General features: G+C 41.1%; 1 protein-coding gene across 2 annotated transcripts in view; it reads left to right on the top strand.

Annotated features, from left to right (window-relative positions):
- The window catches only part of arid3a (AT-rich interactive domain 3A), a 47,552-nt gene that overhangs the window by 4,704 nt on the left and 18,307 nt on the right, over positions 1–24,541 (top strand). For both annotated transcript variants that reach the window (XM_004574364.6, XM_004574366.6), the window contains exons 2-3: positions 8,378–9,111; positions 9,213–9,504. In XM_004574364.6, coding sequence (XP_004574421.2) covers positions 8,777–9,111; positions 9,213–9,504 — 627 coding nt within the window. In that variant the 5' untranslated portion in view covers positions 8,378–8,776. The remainder of the gene's footprint in view (positions 1–8,377; positions 9,112–9,212; positions 9,505–24,541) is intronic.

Genomic DNA, 24,541 nt, shown 5'->3' with positions numbered 1-24,541 from the left:
TGGGTTCGGCGCCAGACAGGTGCCCCGTGCTCATCTGCCCGGATACCAGGCCACAGCTGCAACATGTTGACGTGTCCATCAGACCTGAAGCATTTCTGTTACATTTAGCATTACGTTTGTGTCAGCTGGCACTAACAACCCACCCGAGTAATCAAAAACTAATTTAATCAAATATAAATCCTTTGCTGGCAGATCAAGCTGCTGGTATTTATTAGGCAGAGATGTTTAATCCACATCTAATACAGAACTGACCACCAGCAGTGGTTTTTTTCCTTTTCACTGTGTGCAAAGAAGTCTTTATCTTAGGTTTCCAATCATCCATCAACCGTGTACACACAAAAGGATGGATTGTAAAAGATCACAATGTAGTGACGTGACCATGTAGTCTCTATATAAACCGACAAGTTAATCCAGTTTTCATGCCATTCAATGAAAAATACCCCCCCCCTCCACCTTTCCCATGCTAGACGAAGCGGCGTCATATCATCACTCTGGAGCCACAATGGCAGTGCACTGAAACCTGCGAGCTGCAACACGCAGCCTGTCTCCTGAGCTTCTGTTTTTCATGGCAAAGTTCTGACCTGGTAACTGCCTTTATAGTAATCACTGGAGGTACTAAAGTAGTTAATATTAATATTAGCAGTACAGGTGGCTTGATTAAAGGCACTAATTGTATTTAAAAAAGTAGTGGGGTTATTTTTGTTTTGTTTTTTTAAACCATAAAGGGAATAGACACTTAGTAAAGTACTGAAAGCTTAAGCAGAAATGAACATGGATCAGTGGACACAAAACAGCTGCCTAAAATGAAAGCACTGATCTGTTGATGTGACTTGTTTGTTCACTTTCTCTGGAAGTTGTTTCAGAAAACTGTTTCTTTTTTGTGTTTTTTTGTTTTGTTTTGTTTTTTTCAGGATGCGGTTTAGCTGCACAAAAGAAAAATGAAAAAAAAAAAGCAAAACAGAACAACAAAGAACGGGTACCAGCCGGTACAAATGAAACTGTCGAGCCATGAGAGAGTTAACCATAAAAATACTGATGTCATCTGTTGTTTTCACTGCAGCACAGACTGCGTTAGCCTCCTTAAGAATGGTCTGCGTCTCCCCACCAGAGCTGTCGTCACATGAGATTTATGTCTGCTACTGTAATAATACAGTGTCTGCTCGAAGCTCTCGTAGGGTTGTAACATGGCAAAGTCAATATCCACCAGCGAGGCATTATCAGCAGCAAACGTTTCAGCTGAATCAGCAGAGACCTCTCTTTTTTTAATTTGAATGTTCAGCTGATAACTTTTCAGGCAGTTAGGGACGGTCTTCTGTCTAACAGAGAAACATTTTCCTTGTCAGTTGTTTGGCCTTGAAGTTACATGTGTCTGACGTGCAGAAATGCAAACCTTTCCACACACATGGTAACATGTTGTTCCTGTGGTTATTCTATGACCTCTTTTAAGCAGCTCGTATTGTTTTTTTTTGTTTACCTGACTTACATATATCAGTATCCAGCCTTATAATTGAATCTTTTTATGATTTTTAGGATTTCCTTCCATTTTCCTAGAAGTATTGAACCTCAGCAGTTTTCCTTTCGCACTGCTTACAGTTGCTTATTAATAATAATACTACTCATATTGTTTCAGAGTGTTTCAGACATGTGAGCAAGGAGCAGTGACTTTCCTCTGTTTCCAATTGACATGCAGAGGCTTTTTACATTTCCTTCGAGTGAAATCAGAACACTGTAGATCATACGGTGGTTTTAGCATGCAAAACACTATTACCTTCGCTTGCGTCCACAGCTTAATCCTGTTGCTTGATGGCCACAGATTTCACTGCTGAGAAGTGGATCGCTGGATTATTGCTGCTATATGCCCACTTAATTTATAGCATAGCTGGCGCTAATCAGATTTGGCCTAGACTTGCTGGTAGGGTTCAGTGGAAAATACGTGACCGGCCTGTGCGACACTTCCTCAATGATCTTGTTGTTGCTCCACTGGGGTTCAATGGAGCCTGTGTTATTGCCTTACGAGGTAATACTGCGAGGAATGCAAGAGTGAGGCATAATCAAGACCAGCACCACTAACCGACTTTTTGCTGTTATCCCCACCCCGTTCCTTTTTTTCCCTTTTTGTCTAGATTCAGAAGTAATCGGGAATCCTTTGCTGCAAACATCTGTCATTTTAAATTCTATCCTCAGTTAATATCCAAGCAGCATGTTAACTATTTGAATGCACACAGTGGACATAAATAAAGACTGAAAAGTACACTTTATTGTGACTAACTCAGTTGATTCTCTTTCTTTATTGCAATAGTTGTTGTGTTCCAACTAAAATATTTGCTTACCTGAAATTATAGGCGTGTTGTTCATTTCAGTTTCAGGTTAACAGCCTTTCCGGTTAATGTTTTGCCTCAGGAGGAGAACGCAACTTGTTAATTAAAGTAACGATTTCTGCCTATTTCTTAGTTGCTGCAAGTAATTGTGTGCGAGTATTTTGGCTGTTCAAGTATATGTTTATTTTATTTAAAAGGATCCTATGTAAATTAGTGTACACAGAAAGCAGCTTGTATACATAAACAGTTTGAAGTAGAATGGGTGTGGTTGCATTTTTTTCTTCTTCTTCTGTGACCTCCAGTGTGTAGTATTTAAATAATTTGTGTTACTTTATTTGTTGAGAAAAGTGTGTAAACTTTGCTGCAGAGAGCACCGTGGTGTAATAATCTGATAAATTCAGGTGTGATGATTGAGTCGACGAAGCGTTGATATTAAAAGTAAAGACAGACAGAAATATTCAGGAGGGGCAGGCAGACGTATGTTTGCCCGGGAATGTTGTTGATAATATCAGTACAAAGCCTGTTTCTCTACTAACGTAACAGTATGGTACAAACTATCGATGCATGACAGCACGCTGAATGATATAACAACTTGCAGGATTTCAGTTAACCCGCATCGCGTTAAAACATCGATGCCATTTAAGTCTGTCTAACGTCCATTTGGATTGAGCTTGTTTTTTTCTCTTTTGTTTTTTTTATTTAAACTAGATGTAAAGAAAGAACGTACACCACGAACCATCTACGGAAACTAAACCGAAACAACTTTTACAATGTCTCCCACCCACTCACGTCAGCGAGCAATACGCCGAGACGAGGCACAAAAAGCAGATTACAGCTTTCAAAAAATCGAATTCTCAGATTTTTAGTCAAGCAGAACAGACAGACATTCATTTTAATATCTAGTTTCAGGACCTGCAGAGACCTCACACGGCTCATCTCAAACCGCAGATGTTTTATCAGGAACAAGGTGGTTTGTTGTTTCAGTACATGAAAGGAAATTAACACTTTTATTCCAAATGTGAAATGCAAGATAAACAATCTGCAATCTTGCTGGCACATGAACGTACCCGCTGAGGAAAAACCCTTGGGTTTTAATACTCCTCTTTCTCTCTGAGAATTTCTTTCTTTCTTTCTTTCATTGCTCATTGTGGCACGCATGCCATCTTGGAAGAGAGTTCTCACATCAGCATAGAAATGTTTCATCTCAAGTTAAAGATGATCAATTGAACAGCTTTGTATGTATTTGCTGTGACACCCTCACCTTCCACGCTCCCCAAGAGGACAGATGTGGCCAAAACCTGGCAGGAAAATAGCCAGCATGGCATAACAGAGCCACCAGATCCTTCCTCTGTGTATGGGGTTAAGGGTTCAGGGTTTTCCTTTCATTTATCAAGAGTCTGTATGTGCTTGTATGTTGAGCCAGCCTGGGTCACTTTATCTTGTTGGAATTAGACCCTTAGCTCCCATTCTTATCACTCTGTCCTGTTTGCTCAGACCTTGCAGTCTTCCACTTCCCAAATGTGGGTTTAAAAAAACAGGGTTAACCCATTAGCTGCTAGTGTTCTTTTTTTTATACCCCATTCATCCAGCTGCTTACGTTTCTGTGCCAGTGGTTCCTCAATTTCTCTCACCCACTCATGGTTTCCTGCTATCTATCCCAGCAGGTAGTGTCTACTTAGACTTAGCTATTAAATGAACCCAAGGAATATATCCACACAAATGCCAGAGTCTTTTTTTTTTTTTTTTAAATAAGTGGACTTTCTTCCAGAGGTTTTATCGGTGGTCCCTGTGAGATCTATTCTTCATAATTTGGTTGTACATATAAAGTGCTGTTCTATATAATTGATTCATTTGTTGTAAATACAGACTTGGAGGCAGACTGTTGCAGTTTAGTCCAAATGGAAGACTAAACCTGAGGGGTTAGCGGTGTGTAGCTCGTATGCCTTATAAATAAATATTGGAGCCATGTTTCTGGTTTTGAAGCACTGTGGGAGGCAGGTGACAGAGGTTGCTGGATGCGATAAATACTCATGACTACTTACACAGGAATGAATGGCCATTGTGCCTGTTCCCACCGGCTACAAAAGCCAGATGTTGGTGGGGTTGTTGTCCAGTAAGCCCTCGTAAAGGTGGCAGTAAAACTGCAGAGGAAGTTGTCTGCTGTTGTCAAGTTCTCAGAAACTCCTGAGTTAACCCCTTTTCCCGACATACTGAGATATGGAAATGTTTCCCAGAGAAGGAGCAACACCATGGTATAATTTGTTTGGTGTAAATGAGTTTGTAAAGCATTTTGACTGTCAAAAAAGGAAGACAGACAGGGCGTGAAACCTGTTTGTTTTCTTGCCACAGGATCTTGTACACACAGAATTTCTTAGTGGAGCAGCAGCTTCTAAATATTCTAAATATTACTCATAACTAGTCGAAGACTGTGTGGAGACATTTCCCCCATGAACGCTGATTTCTCACGTGTAGTACAGTATAAAGAAGACCCAGAAGGGGGTTTTAAGGGAAATCACCCATTGCCACTCAGACAGCTTCACTGCAAATTTCACAGCAAGCTGTGGTCTAGATACTAAATGCTTTATCACTCACTCAAGAGTCAACCTCTGGCCATTTTGCTGCAGTTAAAAAGGAGTAGTGGCAGTGCATCAGTTCTTTTAAGCGCTCTTAACTCCCCGAATCCTGTTGTTAATAAGTACCCAGCTTTATGATTCCAATATAAACCAGAAGGTCCCCCCCCCACCCCTTCTGACCGGGATTTAAAAACTAGTCATCTAGCTACTCTTCACAAGTCAGAGCTCCAAAACAAATAAAGGTGTTCTTGAAATAATAGCATCTGAAATGATCCATGGAAGCATGAAAATGTTGTTGTTTTTTTGCTGACAGACAGCAAAGACGATTTAAAAAAACATTTGGCGCACAGGCAAAAATATGTGATGCTCATGCAAAAAGTGAGAAGCTTATATAGTTCTACTGCACAGATGTATAAGTGTTAACATCTTACTCGCTTATTACTTGGTTTTTTTTTAAGGTTTCCCACACATCTTTTTTTTTTTTTTTTTGAGCTTATGTGGTAATCAACAGCAAATATTTGAGGTTTTGGCAGATAGCAGGGAAACCAAGGAAAACTGAAGCTGATTTGTTGTTTCACATTAAAAAGAATTATCTTATCTCATAACTGAAAACCTAAAATCTGAAAAGCTGAATCTCTGGTTAGGACCAGACATAAAATGAGAAAAATTCGACAATATTCAGATTTTCTTTTAGTTCAGGCAGTATACAACAACAGCAATGTAGTCGTTTGCAATGCATATAGAAAGTCTTTAGAAGTAAGCGAACCTCCTCATTTGGGGAAGTGGAGAGAACATATGTAGTGGTGCAATATAATTTGCACCATCTAGTATGAAGGAAATCATGTTACTGATCATCAGTGGCATGAAACAAAGAGACCACTTCTGCTTCCCCCTGCACAGGAAGAGTCAACAGACGAGCTTTGTTGTAATCACTTCTGTCTTTGAAATTACATATATGACAAGATGACAGGGAGAGAGAGAGGGGCGCAGTATCCGGAGCTGTAATGCTCATGGCACAAACATGAAGTGAACACCAGAAATTGCGTGACTGTGATGTGTGACTTCTTAAAAAAAACACTTTAAGCAAAATGCGCTATCAAGATAACGTGTGCGAGTGCGTTGTTGAATTTGTTTGTCATTTAGTGCTTTATTGCTACTGGATAGTCGAGAGTTTGCTTCCTGTCATTCTCGGCGTCTTTCCCCTTGGATCCCTCTGTAAATACAACGTGCACAAGTTGTTTCAGTCGAACCAGATCCAGCTCATTGAGGCGCCGTAATCCTGCTTTATTTTCCATCTGACAACTGCAGGCGTTCAGTTGCGTCTCGATTGCCCCTAAAGAATGCACTGAATCAATATTGAATATCTGTCAGCTGCCTTACTACATCTGCTCCGTCAGTTGTCACTTCCTTCGCCCTATGTGGAAACAAAGTTTCACAGCTCTTGTTTCCTTGCGCAACATTTCTCTTAACACCATGGTATAGAGTGGCTGAAATATTTCTATTGTGGTTTTTATCGGTGCATGATAATGTCGGGGTGAGGGGATGTAACTTGCACTATATCAAACACCTCTGAAGCTTTTCGAGTCTTAGTAGTGGAAGAAGTTTGTGCTTCTGAAGTGCATTTTCTCAGAATGAGCTGCAAGGTTTCAGCTCTGCTGCTGAATTTGACTTCTTGCTGCATCTAACTCCAGACTGTGACTCTGTAATACTCGGTGTATAAGAAGTGTATACTTATTTTGGAGGTACAGGAACATAAACGGCACCTAAATTTATAGTGTCATGTGCAAATTTTCATTCATCGGTCTGGTGTGTCATTTGTGTCGTGCACAATTAATTCTCTGTAGATTACTAATGTTATGCAAATGTAAGTTGATCTTTCGCATGAGTCACACAGGTATAATGTTGCAGAAGCTGTTGTTTTCCATTTGAATGTCTTGTTGAGAAACTGGCTGATTGGAAAAACACATCTCTTGGCAATTGCCAGGATTCTTGTATTCCTTTCAAGTATTCACAGCTATGTAAACACAAGATATGGAAAAAGGTTAATTTTCCTGTGAGTGGCACCATGGCTTTCAGTTGGAAGCCTCAAGAAACTGCGGGCCTGAAAAGTGGATACGCTGTTTACCCTCTTGTGCCTACATGTAATTATACTACCAAACCCGTGAAACTCTGGTGAGATTTCCTGTGTAATTCCAGTTAGCCGCACGCTGGAGAAAAACAACCTCTGTGCTCAAGAAAATACCTGTAATGATGAGGTATGCTGTGCCCAGGTTTGCTGTGCTGGTCACATTTTCAAAGGGGATTCATAGATGTTGTCATCTGTAAGAAAAGCAAATGCAAGCCTGAGATATCAGCTGAAAAAACAATTATAGAACTGTGTTTGTGTGCCGCTGCGTTGCATGTAGTTGTGATACAGATTGAGCTAACCTCGAAAAGACGATCATTCATGCTTTCATTTAAAGGATACTCAATGAGTAGACGCAACACAAAATCTGAAGTTTGTGAAAGACAAAGATCGTGCCAGATGGTGGTTATCGAGATCAGTTTCTTTCATATATTAGTCAGCATAGCCGAATGAGTACTGGCGTACAGTCACTGCTGCTTCTTGTCATGACTGGAGCTTGGCATGTCCAGCACCTGCACTTGAATTTCATTTCCCCTCGTGCTGTCGACTCTGCTCTTATCTGTATGTGACTGATCTAAACACAGCCTCCCCAAACCCACGCCTCTTAGCATTTTGACCAGATTCTAGGTTAGCGGGGTTTAGCAGGGGATCTTTGCGACGTCGTTACTGTCGATAGGTTGAAGGTCACTGCTTATAGTACAGCCTGCTTTGCATACCTGGGCACTTATGGAGCAGGTGTGTAGGAGAACAACGGCAACCTACGTGACTTTCAGAAAACTCCCCACTGTGTGTCTCACTCTTAAAGGGGAAAACACAGCAGTGAAGCCTCAGTGATGTGACACTTGTGTGAATATTAATTCAACCTGAGAGAGCGTTGTCTAAAATCTTTTGCCAGTAGGCTGAAATTCATCTTGACTCCTAGCCAACCAGGTAAAAAACGTGATGGTTCTTCCTGTGATTTCACTTCCTCTTGTTGTTGAGGTTGAAACAGTTTGTCCTGTTCCTCGCGTGTTTTGTTTTGTTTGACTAATCCTTCACAATGTACGTTGCCTTTAAAGACTGTGTATTTTGTGTTTCACAGGAATCTCGAATTACAATTTGCATTTTTGTTAGTAATATTAAACATTTTGTTCTCCTTTGTGTTTTCCTTTTTTGAGTAGACAGGGTAGCGCTGAGATTTTACAGAACTTTTGTTTATTCATAAATAGTGATAGTGAATAGTTTTCTTGCAGGATTATTGAAACCAGAAAATCAAAAATGGAGAAACTACTAGATGAGTATCACGGGTGATCTGAACAGGTAATGATCTTTACAGAGAGTGGGAAGTGGCAATCTGACGCTCTGTTCTTTCTCTTCCTCAGGTCTTTGTAGGCTGTCAGCAAAGACTTGTACTTCCTCCTTTACTTCCACGTCTTGTGCCTCTCTGAACCAGCCACCTCTGCTACCGGCTTCGGTTTCTCCCCAACTGTAGGAAAAACCACTGAGACAAGAGAGAGGCCTCTGTCTTCAGAACTGCAGCCAACCTCTGACTGCATGTCAGCGAGCTCCTCTTTTTTTCACCTTTCACTCCCCCTCAGAAACCCACATTTCATCATAACCGTAACCTCCAGACCTACAGCGAGCTGCTAGCTGCCTCCTCGCAGGTTCAGTTGGCTATTGCTCCCCTATTGTTGACCCCTGACTGGCCTTCGACTGGTGCTCCTTCAGCAGGGGAGGGAGGGGAAAGAAGGCCTCTGAACGCTTTGCCACTTTCCCTGGAGATGAAGTTGCAGGCCGTCATGGAAAATCTGCACAGGCAGCAGAGGGCCAAGCTACTGATGGAGCAGCAGCTACAGCAGCAAGCCGCCTCCCAACAGACTCAGGTCCGTATGGCCGGAGGGAATGAGCTGATAGGGAGCCCGGCACCTGAGACAGAGCAAACTCAGATAGCGGCTCTTGCAGCCATGCGTGCCGCGGCGGCCGGGCTGCAGAGGGTGTCAGACAGCCCCATGTCGGAGCGTAGCAGTGGTGGTGACGAGGAAGGCGATAATGAGGACAACGATGAAGGAGAGGAGCAATACAAGGACATGATGGGGTCAGATGAAGAGGAACAGATGTAAGTGAATTTCTTTGCTGGACCTTTCTGAAAATTTTAGTGATTAGTTTCTGTGTGTAATGTAGTTTTTCAATATATAAATGTATTTGTGATGCACACAGCAAACAGAAATGGGACGAGGAGGACTTTGAAGGTGAGATGGAAGAAGACTTTGAGGATGACCTTGAAGAGGAAGGTCTGCCTACGGGTCATGATGCAGTGGCCCCTGGCAAGGGCATCCTCCTGCTGCCTCACCGTCAGCTTAACCCCCATTCCCAGCTCCTGAAGGTCCGTCCCAGTGTTGAGCAGGAGTCCCGCTCAGCAGTGGGAGCACATCTGCATTCACATACCACGCATAGCCATTTGAGTGGGCAGGACCACGGAGACTGGACCTACGAGGAGCAGTTCAGACAGGTACCATCACTTTCTGGTCCATTACTGTGTGGAGGTCTGCACCGACAATTAGAGGTTAAAGTGGGATTTGGCAGGTGGGGGAACCCTAAGGTCAGATGTGTGTGTGTGGGGAGGAACAGCTACGTTGTGCATTATATAATGCCGTGTTACATTTGCCATTGTGGCTTGCATTTTTCTCCAGCTTGGGGAGCAAAATGATCACACACTAACATATGTTTTTTTTCTGTGTCTTATTAATCGAGCTATTTGAATCACTCAGTCCACTTCTGTACCTCAAACACACCTTTATATCTACACCATGAACAAATCACAGAAATGAGACAAAAAAAGGAAGCGTGCAGGCAGGACCTCACTGACTCTGTGACACTGGCTAAAATGAGCCATTGCAGTTTGTGAAAATGGAAATGTGCCAATCAGATTTAATTGCTCATTAACCGAAAGTGTCTGAGCACCATTCTGGATCATTCTGGCCCACTTTAACCCCCCTGCTGACAACAATCTCCCAGATACCAGGCGATTATGTGAATGCAACTGGATGTATGTATTTCAGATTCAGTCCGAGCTGGGTAAAATGGTTAAACAAACTGGTGCGATATGATAAAAGTGAATCAGAGTAGAGGTTGTCTTACTATTAAGATGTGACCAATTCAGTAATAGCATTGTAAATTATAATACTCTGCCGTGCATAAACACTTATTTCTTATATCTTTGCCCCAGCTGTAGTTGCCATTTAAGTCTTTTGAAGGTCCGCAGCTTTAACTGTTGCTGTCATTACTGCTGATTGATGGTATTAAGGGCTGTAGACTGGAGGGACTCTGGCCAAAGAAGCAGATTAGTCTAAAATATTTGCTGTTTACCAGTGGGCCACATCTGGCCCTCAAGCCATTCACATTAAAACTCTGTTGCACTTTCTCAGCGGCATGTGATGTAATCTGACCAGGGTGGGAAATTAGCACTAGCCACCGGGCAAAATGTTGATAAAGGCTAAGGTGAGGGTTTTCAGTTTGCCTTTGCCACTTCACGGTCTGGTCAAGGCAGATGATTGAAGAGACAATTTCTTCTGGTGGCAGCTTGGTGCCTGGTGAGATTTTTGACTTTACAACTAATATGGACTAAGAATGAAAGAAAGTTGTTCCTTGGAACAATCTTGAAGGACTGGAAGCTGAGGAAGAGGAGCTCAGAGGGATCAGGAAGGGCTGTGGGTGGGTTAGAGTGCATGTTAACAGCTTTGCCATGCTGCCGTTTACTGTAAACATGCTAGTGGGCTGGATATTATGAGGGAGGCCCTGGTGGAATAAAGACGGGCTGTTTACGTGAAGAGATTTAAGACTGTCAACAGCTAAGTTTGGATAGAGGGCAGCTGTCGATAAAAGTTGAACGCAAGCGGGAAGACGGTTGGTTAAAAGTTTATTTCAGGTGATATAAAACTGAATTCTTTACTGTATTTACGGTATTTTTCAATTTGACACAAACAGGACACACAGATAATGCGGTTTTCCTACAAGAAAAGCAAAATACAAACCCTAATACTTAGATTAGTAGCAAAATAAGCTTTATTATTTCTAAAATGTGCAATTATGCAAATTGCAAAACTGCTCACAGAGAAGTATTTTTAGCCTCCTTAAATAAAAAAAAACAACAAAACTACTTCTGCATGGTGTGACAATTAAATGTTGTTTTGCCAGTTTAAAAATGTAATATACACTAAGCCGCCATCACATTCAGCAGTTTATTACATAATGAAAGCCACCATTAAAGTGCAACCTCACGTCCTGTCGCACAATTCTAACCATAAAACATATTTTATCAGGACAGATAACAGACAAGCTGCTAAACTGCTTCAGAGGAAAAGAGAAAAAGCTTTTAATACAATTAACTTTAGTTTTTATTTGTTTTTAAGTCAAACGTCTTTGCCACGTTGCTCCTAGCTGACATGTGCTCCAGTTTTAAACCAAACTATAGATTATGTCATTTAAGGCGCATTTCTTGTAATTACAGAGCATGTGGACTCAAACTCTCTAAAACCTATAGTCTGCTTCTCTAAATAGTCCACCCCTCCCTCTGTAAATGTTGTGTGAACGACTTGAATGGATACTTTTGGGTTTTTATTATTATTATTTTATTTTTATCATGGCACCTCAGTCAGCCGAGGATCAGACAGGGCTGTGTTAGTGCAGCAGACCGTTATATAATCAAGACAGTCAGCACCGTGACTGGTCAGATACCCAATAGATTGGGTAACACTGCGTCACGCCTACACAACTTAAAGCCTGAGAAGAGGGAACTCAGCATTGTGGCATGATATAGGGAATTGGGTAACAACAGTAAAATCTGTGCCGAGCTCACGGTGTTCCTCGACAGTCTTTAACGTTGTAAAACCAGGTTTTTCCAGTCTTGAACATCCACTTATTTTCCCCTCAGATGATTACAGTCGATGGAAATAATTGCAGCCGTGGCCTGGCACGACGAAGACAGTCTGTCCCCTGATAATTCTAACCTCAAGCAAATCAAAATTGTTGACCTCAGCCTTAATTTGTATGTGGCGTGCACCAATTTTATTTTGCTTCTTCTTTTTTTGTTCGGAACCTAATGTTTGTGGTTTCTCCCCGTCATGTGGAAAACGGTAAAATCTGCAAACGGCTTCAGCGCAAACTTGACTTGATGCGCTCTGAGCGCATAGACATGCGCATAGCACAGTCATAGATGCCCCTGTGCAAAAAAAAAAAACCAATAAAACCTGCTTATTAAGGGCTTCATGGGATTATATGTACCGTTGAGTATTTGTGCAATCATCTGAAACATATAAAAATACTGTATGATGCAGCTATCAAGGCCAGGAAAGCTACACCCACAAAAAAATCCCTGTCACCACCTGTCCATACCACCAAGCCCTCGTGGCAATTAAAAGACACGTGAGGCTGTAATTTATGTTGGTTAAAATATTGCACTTGTCATCACTGCGCAAAACGGGCAACTAGTGCTGCATCAGAGCAACCCTGAGCTGATGGTCCGTTTTTATCAAGATATCATGAAAAGTTTTCGGTGTAGACTTAATATCTCTATCACAGAAGGGGGCGAAAAGAGGGTCTGATGGGTAGCACTAACCTCCTAGCTTACAATTACACGTGTTCAGACATGTCATATGCTGGTAGGGTGCTTTGGAGGGCACTGGGTGGAGAGGAAGGGGTTAAGAGTGTACAGTTTATTTTGGGCAGGTGGGTGGAGGCTGTTGGAATGTGCCTGATGGAGGGTGATAATGTGGCCACTAGGAAGCTCAGATCCTCAGCAGAAACTTTGCATGCCTCTATCAGTGCAGAGCAGTTGGAGCACTTCCAAACTGAAAACTGCCCTTTTTTCTTCTTTATGTTTGTACAGCACAAATAATGTCTCAGTGTGGCACCACAGGTCCATAGTAGTGGTTACAAACACAGGGGACAGGAGAGAATGTATAAGAACATTGTACAGAAACAGTTACAAAAAAAATGCATCCTTAATCACTTTACAAGACAACAACAGGATCATAAAAGCTCTAGTGCACAATATAAATCCAATAAACGCAAGATGTGGATTCAGCGAACTAAAACCAGCCCACACCCAGCTTTTAGTCAAGGTTTGCCCCAGGCTGTGGTGGAAAGATATATCAGCAAACCTGCATTCCTGGTGGATCACCCAGCCACCTTCCCTCTATCTCGCCTCTTTCGCCTGAAAGGTCAGACTAAATGAAGCCGAGAGGTCTGCCCTGGTCGGATGTCTGATTACGCTGTGGTTTTAAATTAATTAATCAGACTATTCAAGGCATTTTGCCAGCTGCCTCATATCTGGCCGAGGCAGAGCGGTGCCAAATGAAATAAAAGAGCGAGGATTTATACAGATATCAAATAATGCCAGGGTTGTTGGATTATTTGATTTGTATGTCTGGTGAAGCTATTTCAGTGATACCACCGCAAACGGAACACATGTATGAGCGTCCCTGATATGTCTGACTCTTGGAATTATCTGTATCAGTATCACACTCCATTTTTATTCCCAGCAAGTTATTAAATTAAGCCTATAGCTAGGAGACCTGCATGCATTTGTTTCCATCAATCTCCACTGAAATACTGGGCGATTTGAGTGGAGGCTTTTTATGGCATAATTATTGATAAAAACTTGGAAAGCTTTGAGAGAGAGTTAAAAATCCAAATCAAATTAGGAATCGAAATTCTTACATAAAATGAAGGATAACTATTTATAGCAGCTTCATTTATTATTTCATGCATTCTGGTGTTGACCTGATCACCTTTTAGAAATACTGAGCTTTTCAAAACAAAGTTGATGTACAATAACAATCAGGTTTCAGTTATTATGTTGTCTCTTTGTGGTGCACATGCCAGCATAAAAGGCTACCTTTTTTATGAACACTATCCTCCTCGGGCCAGAGGCCATGCAAAGCCTTTGAAGTATCCCGTCCTGTGTCTCTGTCTGCTTTAAACACCAGCAGCTGGGCAGATGGAGCCCAGATGGACAGTAAAGAAGGGATGTCTTTAAAAATTCATGGCACTCACAGTGATCAGGGCAAATGGAGAGAGGGGGAAGGGGGACTGGCATTAAACATTAAATTGCTAACACACACATATATATTAGGAGGTATGGGGGCGAGGGGCTGTCTGTTAGTGACTACAGGAAGCGTAGCTCCAAAGAGAGCCAATTGGGAGCGACACTTATTGGGATTGCCCATCAGGTTTCTGCTGATACAGCTGCTGAAAGGTGCTCAGTGGGTTTATGTTCTACTTTAGCAAAGCCGTTTGTTCTGATTTGATGTAAGTGAGTTTCATTTATTTATCACAATTCTGTTTATTCCTTCTGCTTCTGTATAGCCCACAAGCTCCTGTTGAAGGGTTTATAATAAAATGCAATGAAATGGAACTTAAACCACATCTTACTGCCCTTCTTGGATTCCATAATCAGCTGACCCTTTTACTGTTAATGACTGACTAATGTCAGACTATGCGTCTGTGTTTGATCAATATTTCACATGCTATTGAGCTTTTATCCGATCCATCTGCTTGGTTTTATCATTAAGAAGCACAGCGAGCGATTACTTTTATCAAGCGCATCATTTGGATTTTCAGACCTAAGCCAGATATTCTGCAGACTCATTCCTACTCTAGTCTGCAGGGTTCAAAATGAATCAGCTCAGGCATGTTTCACTATGCTGTGAGACGCCTCTGTTTGCCATCTGTGTTTAACAAAGTGACAACACAGGGTTAATGGGCTCTGCTTATGTCATGAAAACAAAAGGCAAAGGAATAAGGCCACAGCAGCACGGGAAGACCTCTCAGTCTTCCTGTTGAAGGGAGGAGGTGGAGCAGCAAAGGGGGAAAAAGACCGTCAGTTGGCGCTGGTCTTTGAACCGCTGCCAAGTAGAGCATGTAGTAAATGCTCGTTTTGACTGCGAAGCCCTGCGGAGCATTTGAATTGTGTCCAACTCCTAGTGTGCTTCATGGAGCTGATGTCAGAAAGTGTACAGCCATGGGGATTCTGGAAATTGGCAGGAACTCAATATGGGGGAGGAGAGGTGGGGGCTGCAGCAGGAATGTAAACAAAGATCGTGTAAAGGCTGAGGCTAGCTCTTTCATCCCTTCTTTTTTCTCTGGTTGCTAAACGTTACTATTTTTGTGTAGGCAGCTTCCCTCACGACATGTATTGTCTTTCTCAAATGTATCAAACATGTAAGCCTTTGTCAAGAATGAGGAAATTGCTTTTCTAAGCTGGGAAGACCCAAGATGCTCCACATTCTTCATATTTGTAACTTTTTAGACCCTGTTTTTCCTTTAGAAAGGATTATATGGATGCTGCTTCATTCTTTCTTTCTTTGCTCTTTGTCCCTCCATTAGAAACTGTTTTTTTCCTGCATTCATACAGAAATAGATATGTGCTGAATATTTTGTGTCCTCGATAAGCACTCAACAAAACCAAAGTGGCTTCTTTACCTACAAGGACACTGATAGGCATTCATGTGAGAAAAAGCACTATGTGGATATTGAAAGCTTTCATTTGTAGAATACTCAATTAAGAAATAGGTCAAAGAGAAATAAGATGTGCGCAGCTGTACATTTTCAAGGTCTGAGATTGCTCTTTGTCTCAGTGTGAAATGAAACTGTACAGGAACGCACTGGAACAGAGATCTGCGTGCTTTGAAATGTGGCTTAAATGGTCTATGCAATCAATAGGCCAGGCATGCTGCAAAGCAGAACCCCCATCTCAGACATAGTTTCATAAAAGACTCTGTTAGTTCCTTGATCCGTCATCATCACATTAGGCTCAAGCAAGAGCACTCAAGCTGCCCTGTCTTGTCAGTATGATAATAGCTGACCTTTAATCATTATATGTGTATGAAAAGAAGCCGGGGTTGCCTGTTCATACCACAGATATAAATGGTCATTCACGATGTGTATTTTACACCACTACGACGTGATAATAAACCCTTTTCCACTGCGGATACTTTGACATGTCAAGGCAAGAAAATAAGTCATTTTCACACATGAACTTTGGACCGTTTTGGAAGAATGAGGTTTCTCCGGCTCACATGTAGCAGGAAATGGTCAGATTCATATTTAGATCACCTCTCAAATCAAGAAGGTCAAAGAGCAAATCTCAAGTTTTAGGCGATTGTGGTGCACATACACAGAACACTACACAGTTGTATTCATATTTAGTAATAAGGGGGAGGATGGATTTTCTCACTTGCCACTATTTGCAAGTGCTTGCTGAAAGGGGGCCGTCTGATCCTTGGGATTTCTCTTTAATATTGTATAATATACAATATAAAGCACAGCTATTGTGAATTGGCTCTTTATAGTTAAAATTGACTTTTTTTTTAAATCAGCAAAGACCAGCTGAGAGCTCATGAGCGCCTGTTATGCTTCACGGTCACCTTAGTCAGCAATCTTGGGCAGTAATTACAAGGCAGTGATGCTTTAGGTAGGCCATGTGACATAAATCTTACACGGTTTGGCCTTGTATTTAAGGCAGTCGTGATGCCACGTCAAATAAAAAAATGTGATTTTTACCGTGGTGATAGAAGTGCCATTGAGGCTGTTAGTCTTTGTGTTTAACTTGCCATGACAAGATTTTTTTCTTTTTTTCATGTGATGATATCTTCACATGAAAACATGGATGCTTCAGATTTTTCCAAAAGTGACATCAGTCAGTGCCTAAAGAGAAAGAAAGAGAGGCTTGCTCCTGTTCAGGCCACAGCCCAGCCCCATGTTGACTGGAGTGGGTTTACTCCATCTCTTAAGAGCCACACGCACAGCTATCTGCTCTCCATGTGGGCACAGTGGCCCATATTAGTTTTTAAGGCCACTGTTGTTAACCATTAAACCCTTTGCCTTGCCTATCAATCATACTGATTGACAGCCCAAGCACCCAGCCAAGTGTCCATCCCCCCCCACAGCAAGGTGCTCCACACTGAGCTATTTTTAGTCCAGTTCTGTTTCCTGATGATGTGTCTTTATGTCTTTGTCTCAGTGTGTTGGAACAAAGGTATAAACCCTCCTCTGAGACATCCTGCTTACCATCTTTGTCCTTATCTTACTGCCTTCAGACGCGAGCATTATCATGGCATCTGCTCTGGCGCTGAATAAATACCTTCATCTTTCGTAAGGCACTCATTAGAAGACTATCTAGGTCACGCTTTTGCTATTTTTTTCTTTTCTTTTTTTTAAGGCAAGGCTGGTTTGCGTGTTCACTTATGGAGACTTAATAGGAAAATAATAGTTTGAGCCAAATTGAAAAGACCGAATGCTCTGTGTCAGTTACTTAGCTACTGTTTGCTAAGAAGTCAATTTATGAGCTTAAATTGCTGCTACACCCACTTCCCCTGCTTTTCCGCCCATGCAGCTTTGCCTTCCTCAGTTTCGAGCATCCATCAACGTAATGCTACTCATTAGCAGTGCGGTTACAAAGGATTGCTTACAGCTACCTACTACACATCAGGCTCTGGGGGGCCACCTGGTTGCTATTTCTGATTCTTATCCAAATCCCTAAGCCACGGCAGCTGACCCGATAGTAGCAGGAAGGAATTTAGTTTGTGTAATCGCGAGAGGGTGCTCATTCTGGTTTAATGTCTTGTCTTCATCAACTGCCTTTCACCTTTTTCTCATGTCAGCAGGGGATAGTGTGTCTCCAATAACGACCAACAGAAGCTGAGCATTAAATCCTTTGGCAAAGCCCTGAAGATGTGGTCTCGCTTACAGCCTTTCACACCATAAAGAAACTATGCCCTCACTGTTTGCTGAATTTCTACAGGTGTTTCCCAGCAAAAGGAAAGCTTGTGGTGGTTTCATGGAAATGAAGTGGAATCATTTTTATTTTGTAGTAAAACACCTTTACCTAGTTTTGCTTTTCAAGTATTTATTTAGTTGTTTACTGCATTTCCAAACTGATATAGTTCAGCCATGGAAAGCTTTGAAATATGCCCTTAATCTTAAATCATTCCCATGTATTAAGGGTCCAGAAGAAATAGGAGTTAAATATTAGTGGTGTTGTACCACAGTTGGCACATTCAAAAAAACATGGGTTTTATTCAGTAGCTATGCAAACTACTCATGTCCCATTCTTGGTTTCTTTTTCTAACTCTCTTATCGCTGTCTGCCATTTTTGGGCCACATATGACTGTTGCAGATAAAGCAACAACAGTTACAGTCAGCCACAGCGCTGGTGTTTTCACGCAGGCTGTCAGCTCCTTGTCCTCAATCGATGGAGCTGAATTTATGAGGTCAGTTCGGATTATGATCTCCTTTGATCCAGTCTGTCAATAAAACAGCGTTGCGAGCATCAGCAGGGCGACAGCTCTATTGTTGCTGTAAATTGTGTGCTTGTGGGGGGGATGGAGAAAGGCAGGGCGGAGGGCAGAGCAGGCAAAGATGGATTCGTTTAAGATGTCAGTCCATGGGGGCATGTCAGTGCATACAGCACACTGTCTGTACGACTGTCACCTCAGTCGATTAAGTCATTTTTCAGATGAGGAGGCAATTGGATGTCAGACTGAGGAACAGTGTGGGGGGAAATAAGGAGTGGTGGTTAGAGCCCCCAAAGTAAGAGTCGCGACGGTGTCGTACTCAACTGAATATCTTAAAAGTGTAGGGCTGGAGCAAAGGACCAAGATCACTTTGATTATAGTTGTGCCATGGGGCATTGGCTTTGGCCTCTGCTGCACAAAATAATTGAACACTTCTAAAAGCAGTTTTATTTGCATCCATGTATTTGAGGAAACTACCCACTGATGGGCAGACAGCCAGTCTAAATAGGTTCCTGGAATTACTATGCAAAGAAGTTTTATACATTTACCTTGTTTTAAGCACATGTCGTCATCTGTTTTGCAATTTTGCTAGAATAGGTTGTGAAAGCCTTTTGAAAAAGGAATATCACATGTGTTCATTTTTGATAAAAGAAAGGTGTGTATGTATTACAGCAGTTGGTTTACTTTGTTTACCTGTTGTACGTTTTCAGCCACTGCAAAAGTATAAATATCTTTGCCTCTCTAGTATTGTTGAAAGGTCTTGAGCCACACCCCATTTCTTCATATCAACCTGGGAAAATGGAAAATAGGTGCAGCAATTTATCGAAACGTGCAAACACACATGGAAATATACTATATTGGTTTGTACAATTCTAATGGGTTTGAAAGTCAATATTTGGTATGATTACATTTATCCTTCAGCGCAGCCAGAAGCCAGTTGACTTGTAGTTTTTACATTTTCAGGACTAGTTTTCAAGCTACTCTTCTTTGGATGTTGGCTGCCTTTAGTCTTGTTCTCTGTCAAGATGATCCCACACTGCTTCAATAAAGGTATTCCTGTATGCTTTGTATGTAATGGTATGCCATATGGCATATCCCAGCCTTTTCTCCTTGTTTCCTATCCTTATGAATGGCTTCTCGAGCCCTCCACAGAGACCATTTCTGACGAGGCTCTGGTGCACAGTATATATAGTCCAACTAAAGGGTCAGTATTATTAAAGCCATGATTTTCAGATACTGCTGTATAGTTTTAGTCTCCGTATTCCTTTATCCTACACTTGTCCAGTTTCCTCTCTTTCTTAAGTACACAATGCACACCATGCTAAGATATGTTCAGTTTTCTGATAATAGCTCATTGGGAGTCACCTTGTTGGTGCCAAAATACCATTTTACATCTGTCAAACTGTGCTATCTTTGCCATTTTTGATTTAGATTCAACTAAAGAAACCAAAAAAAAGGGGGAGGCGGGGTTATATTTTCTGACAGGCTGCTAGTATCAAAGGGCCTAAAAATAATATACAGGGTGTACAGAATTATTAGGCAAATGAGTATTTTGTCCACATCATCCTCTTCATGCATGTTGTCTTACTCCAAGCTGTATAGGCTCGAAAGCCTACTACCAATTAAGCATATTAGGTGATGTGCATCTCTGTAATGAGAAGGGGTGTGGTCTAATGACATCAACACCCTATATCAGATGTGCATAATTATTAGGCAACTTCCTTTCCTTTGGCAAAATGGGTCAAAAGGACTTGACAGGCTCAGAAAAGTCAAAAATAGTGAGATATCTTGCAGAGGGATGCAGCAGTCTCAAAATTGCAAAACTTCTGAAGCGTGATCATCGAACAATCAAGCGTTTCATTCAAAATAGTCAACAGGGTCGCAAGAAGCGTGTGGAAAAACCAAGGCGCAAAATAACTGCCCATGAACTGAGAAAAGTCAAGCGTGTAGCTGCCAAGATGCCACTTGCCACCAGTTTGGCCATATTTCAGAGCTGCAACATCACTGGAGTGCCCAAAAGCACAAGGTGTGCAATACTCAGAGACATGGCCAAGGTAAGAAAGGCTGAAAGACGACCACCACTGAACAAGACACACAAGCTGAAACATCAAGACTGGGCCAAGAAATATCTCAAGACTGGTTTTTCTAAGGTTTTATGGACTGATGAAATGAGAGTGAGTCTTGATGGGCCAGATGGATGGGCCCGTGGCTGGATTGGTAAAGGGCAGAGAGCTCCAGTCCGACTCAGACGCCAGCAAGGTGGAGGTGGAGTACTGGTTTGGGCTGGTATCATCAAAGATGAGCTTGTGGGGCCTTTTCTGGTTGAGGATGGAGTCAAGCTCACTCCCAGTCCTACTGCCAGTTTCTGGAAGACACCTTCTTCAAGCAGTGGTACAGGAAGAAGTCTGCATCCTTCAAGAAAAACATGATTTTCATGCAGGACAATGCTCCATCACACGCGTCCAAGTACTCCACAGCGTGGCTGGCAAGAAAGGGTATAAAAGAAGAAAAACTAATGACATGGCCACCTTGTTCACCTGATCTGAACCCCATTGAGAACCTGTGGTCCATCATCAAATGTGAGATTTACAAGGAGGGAAAACAGTACACCTCTCTGAACAGTGTCTGGGAGGCTGTGGTTGGTGCTGCACGCAATGTTGATGGTGAACAGATCAAAACACTGACAGAATCCATGGATGGCAGGCTTTTGAGTGTCCTTGCAAAGAAAGGTGGCTATATTGGTCGCTGATTTGTTTTTGTTTTGTTTTTGAATGTCAGAAATGTATATTTGTGAATGTGGAGATGTTATATTGGTTTCACTGGTAAAAATAAATCATTGAAATGGGTATATATTTGTTTTTTGTTAAGTTGCCTAATAATTATGCACAGTAATAGTCACCTGCACACACAGATATCCCCCTAAAATAGCTAAAACTAAAAACAAACTAAAAACTACTTTCAAAAACATTCAGCTTTGATATTAATGAGTTTTTTGGGTTCATTGAGAACATGGTTGTTGTTCAATAATAAAATTATTCCTCAAAAATACAACTTGCCTAATAATTCTGCACTCCCTGTAATTTAATAATAATATAATTTAATAATAATAATATAATTTAAGTACAAAAATTCTAAGATGGCATGAAATATGAAGTCAAAGTCAAATTATGAAGACACAAGGGGTGGCTCCCTCTATCCTAGACTAGGTCTGGGTGCTTTATGTCAAAATATATTAGATTTGCTAAATGCAGAGCACATACATTGCTTTTTTAAATATTTGGAGTCAAGGTTTAAAGCAATAGTGTGAATGCACTTAAGTTTATTTATTTTTTTTAATCCTCCCTCTTCAAAAGTATTATATCATGATAAGCACTGACGGCCCACGTCTGTGAACTCTGCACACGGAAACTATAATTTCAGTTGTGCTGACATTGTTTGATTAGCAGATGAATGCTGGATGTGTCATCGTAAACAAGAACACGAATGGAATCTGATTCCTTTTCTTTCAAATGTCACACAGTAAAAACAGAGTTCCTTTCTTTTGTTTTGTGTTTTTTAACCAGCGTCAGTGAATATTAACATTACCGTAAAGGTGTTAGTGCTGATTAAATGCAATGCAGGGTATTGTGTTTTGTAGCAGTATTGTGCTTATTAAGTTGGACGATGCCTCAGTCTTCCAGCCTTGCTCTATAAGGAAATGAAGGCTGACTGTACATAGGGTTCTGACTTCTGCTCTAACACGTTTCAGCCTATAAAAATAGTGATCCACCTCCACCTCCATACCCCACTAAAACCTGTAAGCTGGCCATCTTAAAATAAAATTCCTGTCCAAGCTGAACACAGTGATACAGAAAATAACAAAGAGTATAATCCAAACGTAAGTAAATTATGTTGTGTTTTCTGAATTAGGCGTTAGGTGTTACTGCGTGTGCTTCTTTTGTTATGGGTGGTAGGGGGGAGGCATTTGGTCGCCTGTAATGGTGATGAAGACTCAGCAGTATCCTGAATGTGTGAATGTCTCAGGCCGCTCTTTTTTTTTTTTTTTTAATGATCTTGCTGTGATGACAACTTTAGTACTCACGCATTGTCATCTTTGCAAGTGACAAACCAAAAACCAAGAGGAAACACTTCATCTCGTCTAAAGCCTTGTCAAATAACTGAAAACAGTTATTTTCAGTTCTAGTCATCTTGTTAAAAAATATCATCTGGTATAGCAAAGTAATTAAAGCAAAAATAGTGTATAGTTAATGTTGAACTCAGTTTTTCTGCCTTTCTCATTTAAGCATATTGTAAACTAGCTGCCGGGAACATCCCTAATTTGAGTATAGCACATCCTTTATTTTTGTTTTCTCTGTCAACCCAACTGCCAATTTTAGATACCAGCACCTAATGTTGTATAGGTCTTCCCTGTGCTGTCAAAACAGGACTTTTTAAGTGCTGTCCTGTGGTATCTGACACTGGGAGTCTGCAGTGGGTCCTTGGATTATTGTTGATTGCCGACAGGCTTATTCAGGGGCATCTTGCACACACTCATTAGATTTGGATTTAAGGAGTTTGAAGGCCAGGTTAGTGCCTTGTGCTCTAAATGCCTTATTCCGTTTCATGAGATTCTGTTGAACTTTTGGGCTTTTAGAGATGATAACCAGAGGTTGTGCTTCACAGAGGCAGTTTATCAATATAAAGGGAGCTAAATAAAGCAAACCAGTGTTAACACATGCATGCTGACTGAGCACTTCAACCACGGTTACATATACAGTATACTCCTTTTAACACAGCCTTCTAGAAATTACGCCATACTAGACCTTCCATTCAGATTAGGTGGGGCAATGCAAAGACAAAGATTAATATGATGTTGTGAAACTGCTCCTTTGACACTGGCTGAAGGGGTTAGTACTGCCATCCATAGCTGCTGAAAAACAAAGATTGCTGTTGAATGAAATGCATACAAAGGGAATGTTATAACACACACAACGAGGTTATCACTGTGCATTTCAAGTGAATTATGAGCTACTATAATGTCGTGCTGCACAAAACCAAACAAGCTCATTCACTTTATTAAGCTCCTTTGCATAATATAATGAGAACAATGCATTCAACCCTCAGCTGTCATGAAGTATACAATATATTTGTTAGTTTAAACAATATAATAGGTTATATCATGGCCTAAAGTTCAACCCTCACGTCGTCTCTGACCTATTGCACATGAAGTTAAGTTAAAGAAGGAAAATAAAATGTTTTATTGTGAGACTTAGTCAACACAGTAACGTTTGCATTTTTAACATGGAATGTTTTTTGTTTGGAAAGCTGAAGAATTTGATGATAACCTGTCTGTTATTTCTATCTTAAGTCAAATTTATGACTTTTATAGAGGCTCTTTGTTTTGGATCAATTAGCCTTTTACCTCTTTAATAACATTGTGATGCATTCAGCTAGGTTCAGACATTCACCCGCTGCCAATTTATTCCCTTCAACACTCAGCGCTCTCCTGCTGACACCTTTGGGAACATTTCCCAGACATTAGCTGAGAAGTGGGGTACACCCTGGACAGCATAGACCACTGCCTTCACACTAACAGCTACTTTAGAATTACCCCATGTAACTAATCTCACTGGGTATGAAAATTGTTACTTTTTTTCCATCCAAGTGTTCTACCTTTTTCTAGATCGTGTTTTTAATCTTACCTAGCACTTAAAGCATGTTTAGCACTCCAGTCTGCATCCGGAGACACACTTTAACATCGTCTCACACAGACTGATGGTAGGATTTATAGTGCCCAAGGACATTTCAGATATGTAAAGACAAGAACTGACAACAACCTTCTGAATAGTAAAGTGCTTTAACATATGCAACAAGTTTCTTGGTGGCTATACGTGATAACTGGGTAACCAGTGAGGACTGTATTGGGACCATACAGAAGATGTGACTGAAACAAATGGCCTTATGTACTACCACACCCCACCTTGTCCATTTCAAACATCAACATTTATCTTGTATGATTTGACAGTAGGATCATTCAAAAAAGGAAGATCAAATGGCTATTGGGCTTTATTTTTTAAAAAAAAGTGTATGTGCCCATTTTTGAATTATTTCAAAAATTATGTGAATTATTTCCTTGTATAGTTAAGTTACCTGCTGCACCCCTGGAAAAAAATACTGTCAAAGTGATGCAATTTAGGTTAGATGAGAAGAATAGAAAGCCACCACGAGCACGAAACGTTACTACTTTTTTCTTCTGTCTTGCTCTGACCTACT

This window comes from Maylandia zebra, linkage group LG15, assembly GCF_041146795.1.
Source record: "Maylandia zebra isolate NMK-2024a linkage group LG15, Mzebra_GT3a, whole genome shotgun sequence".
Taxonomy (NCBI): Eukaryota; Metazoa; Chordata; class Actinopteri; order Cichliformes; family Cichlidae; genus Maylandia; species Maylandia zebra.
The sequence above is the reverse complement of the archived record's forward strand: the minus strand, read 5'-3'. Positions and strand labels throughout refer to the sequence as shown.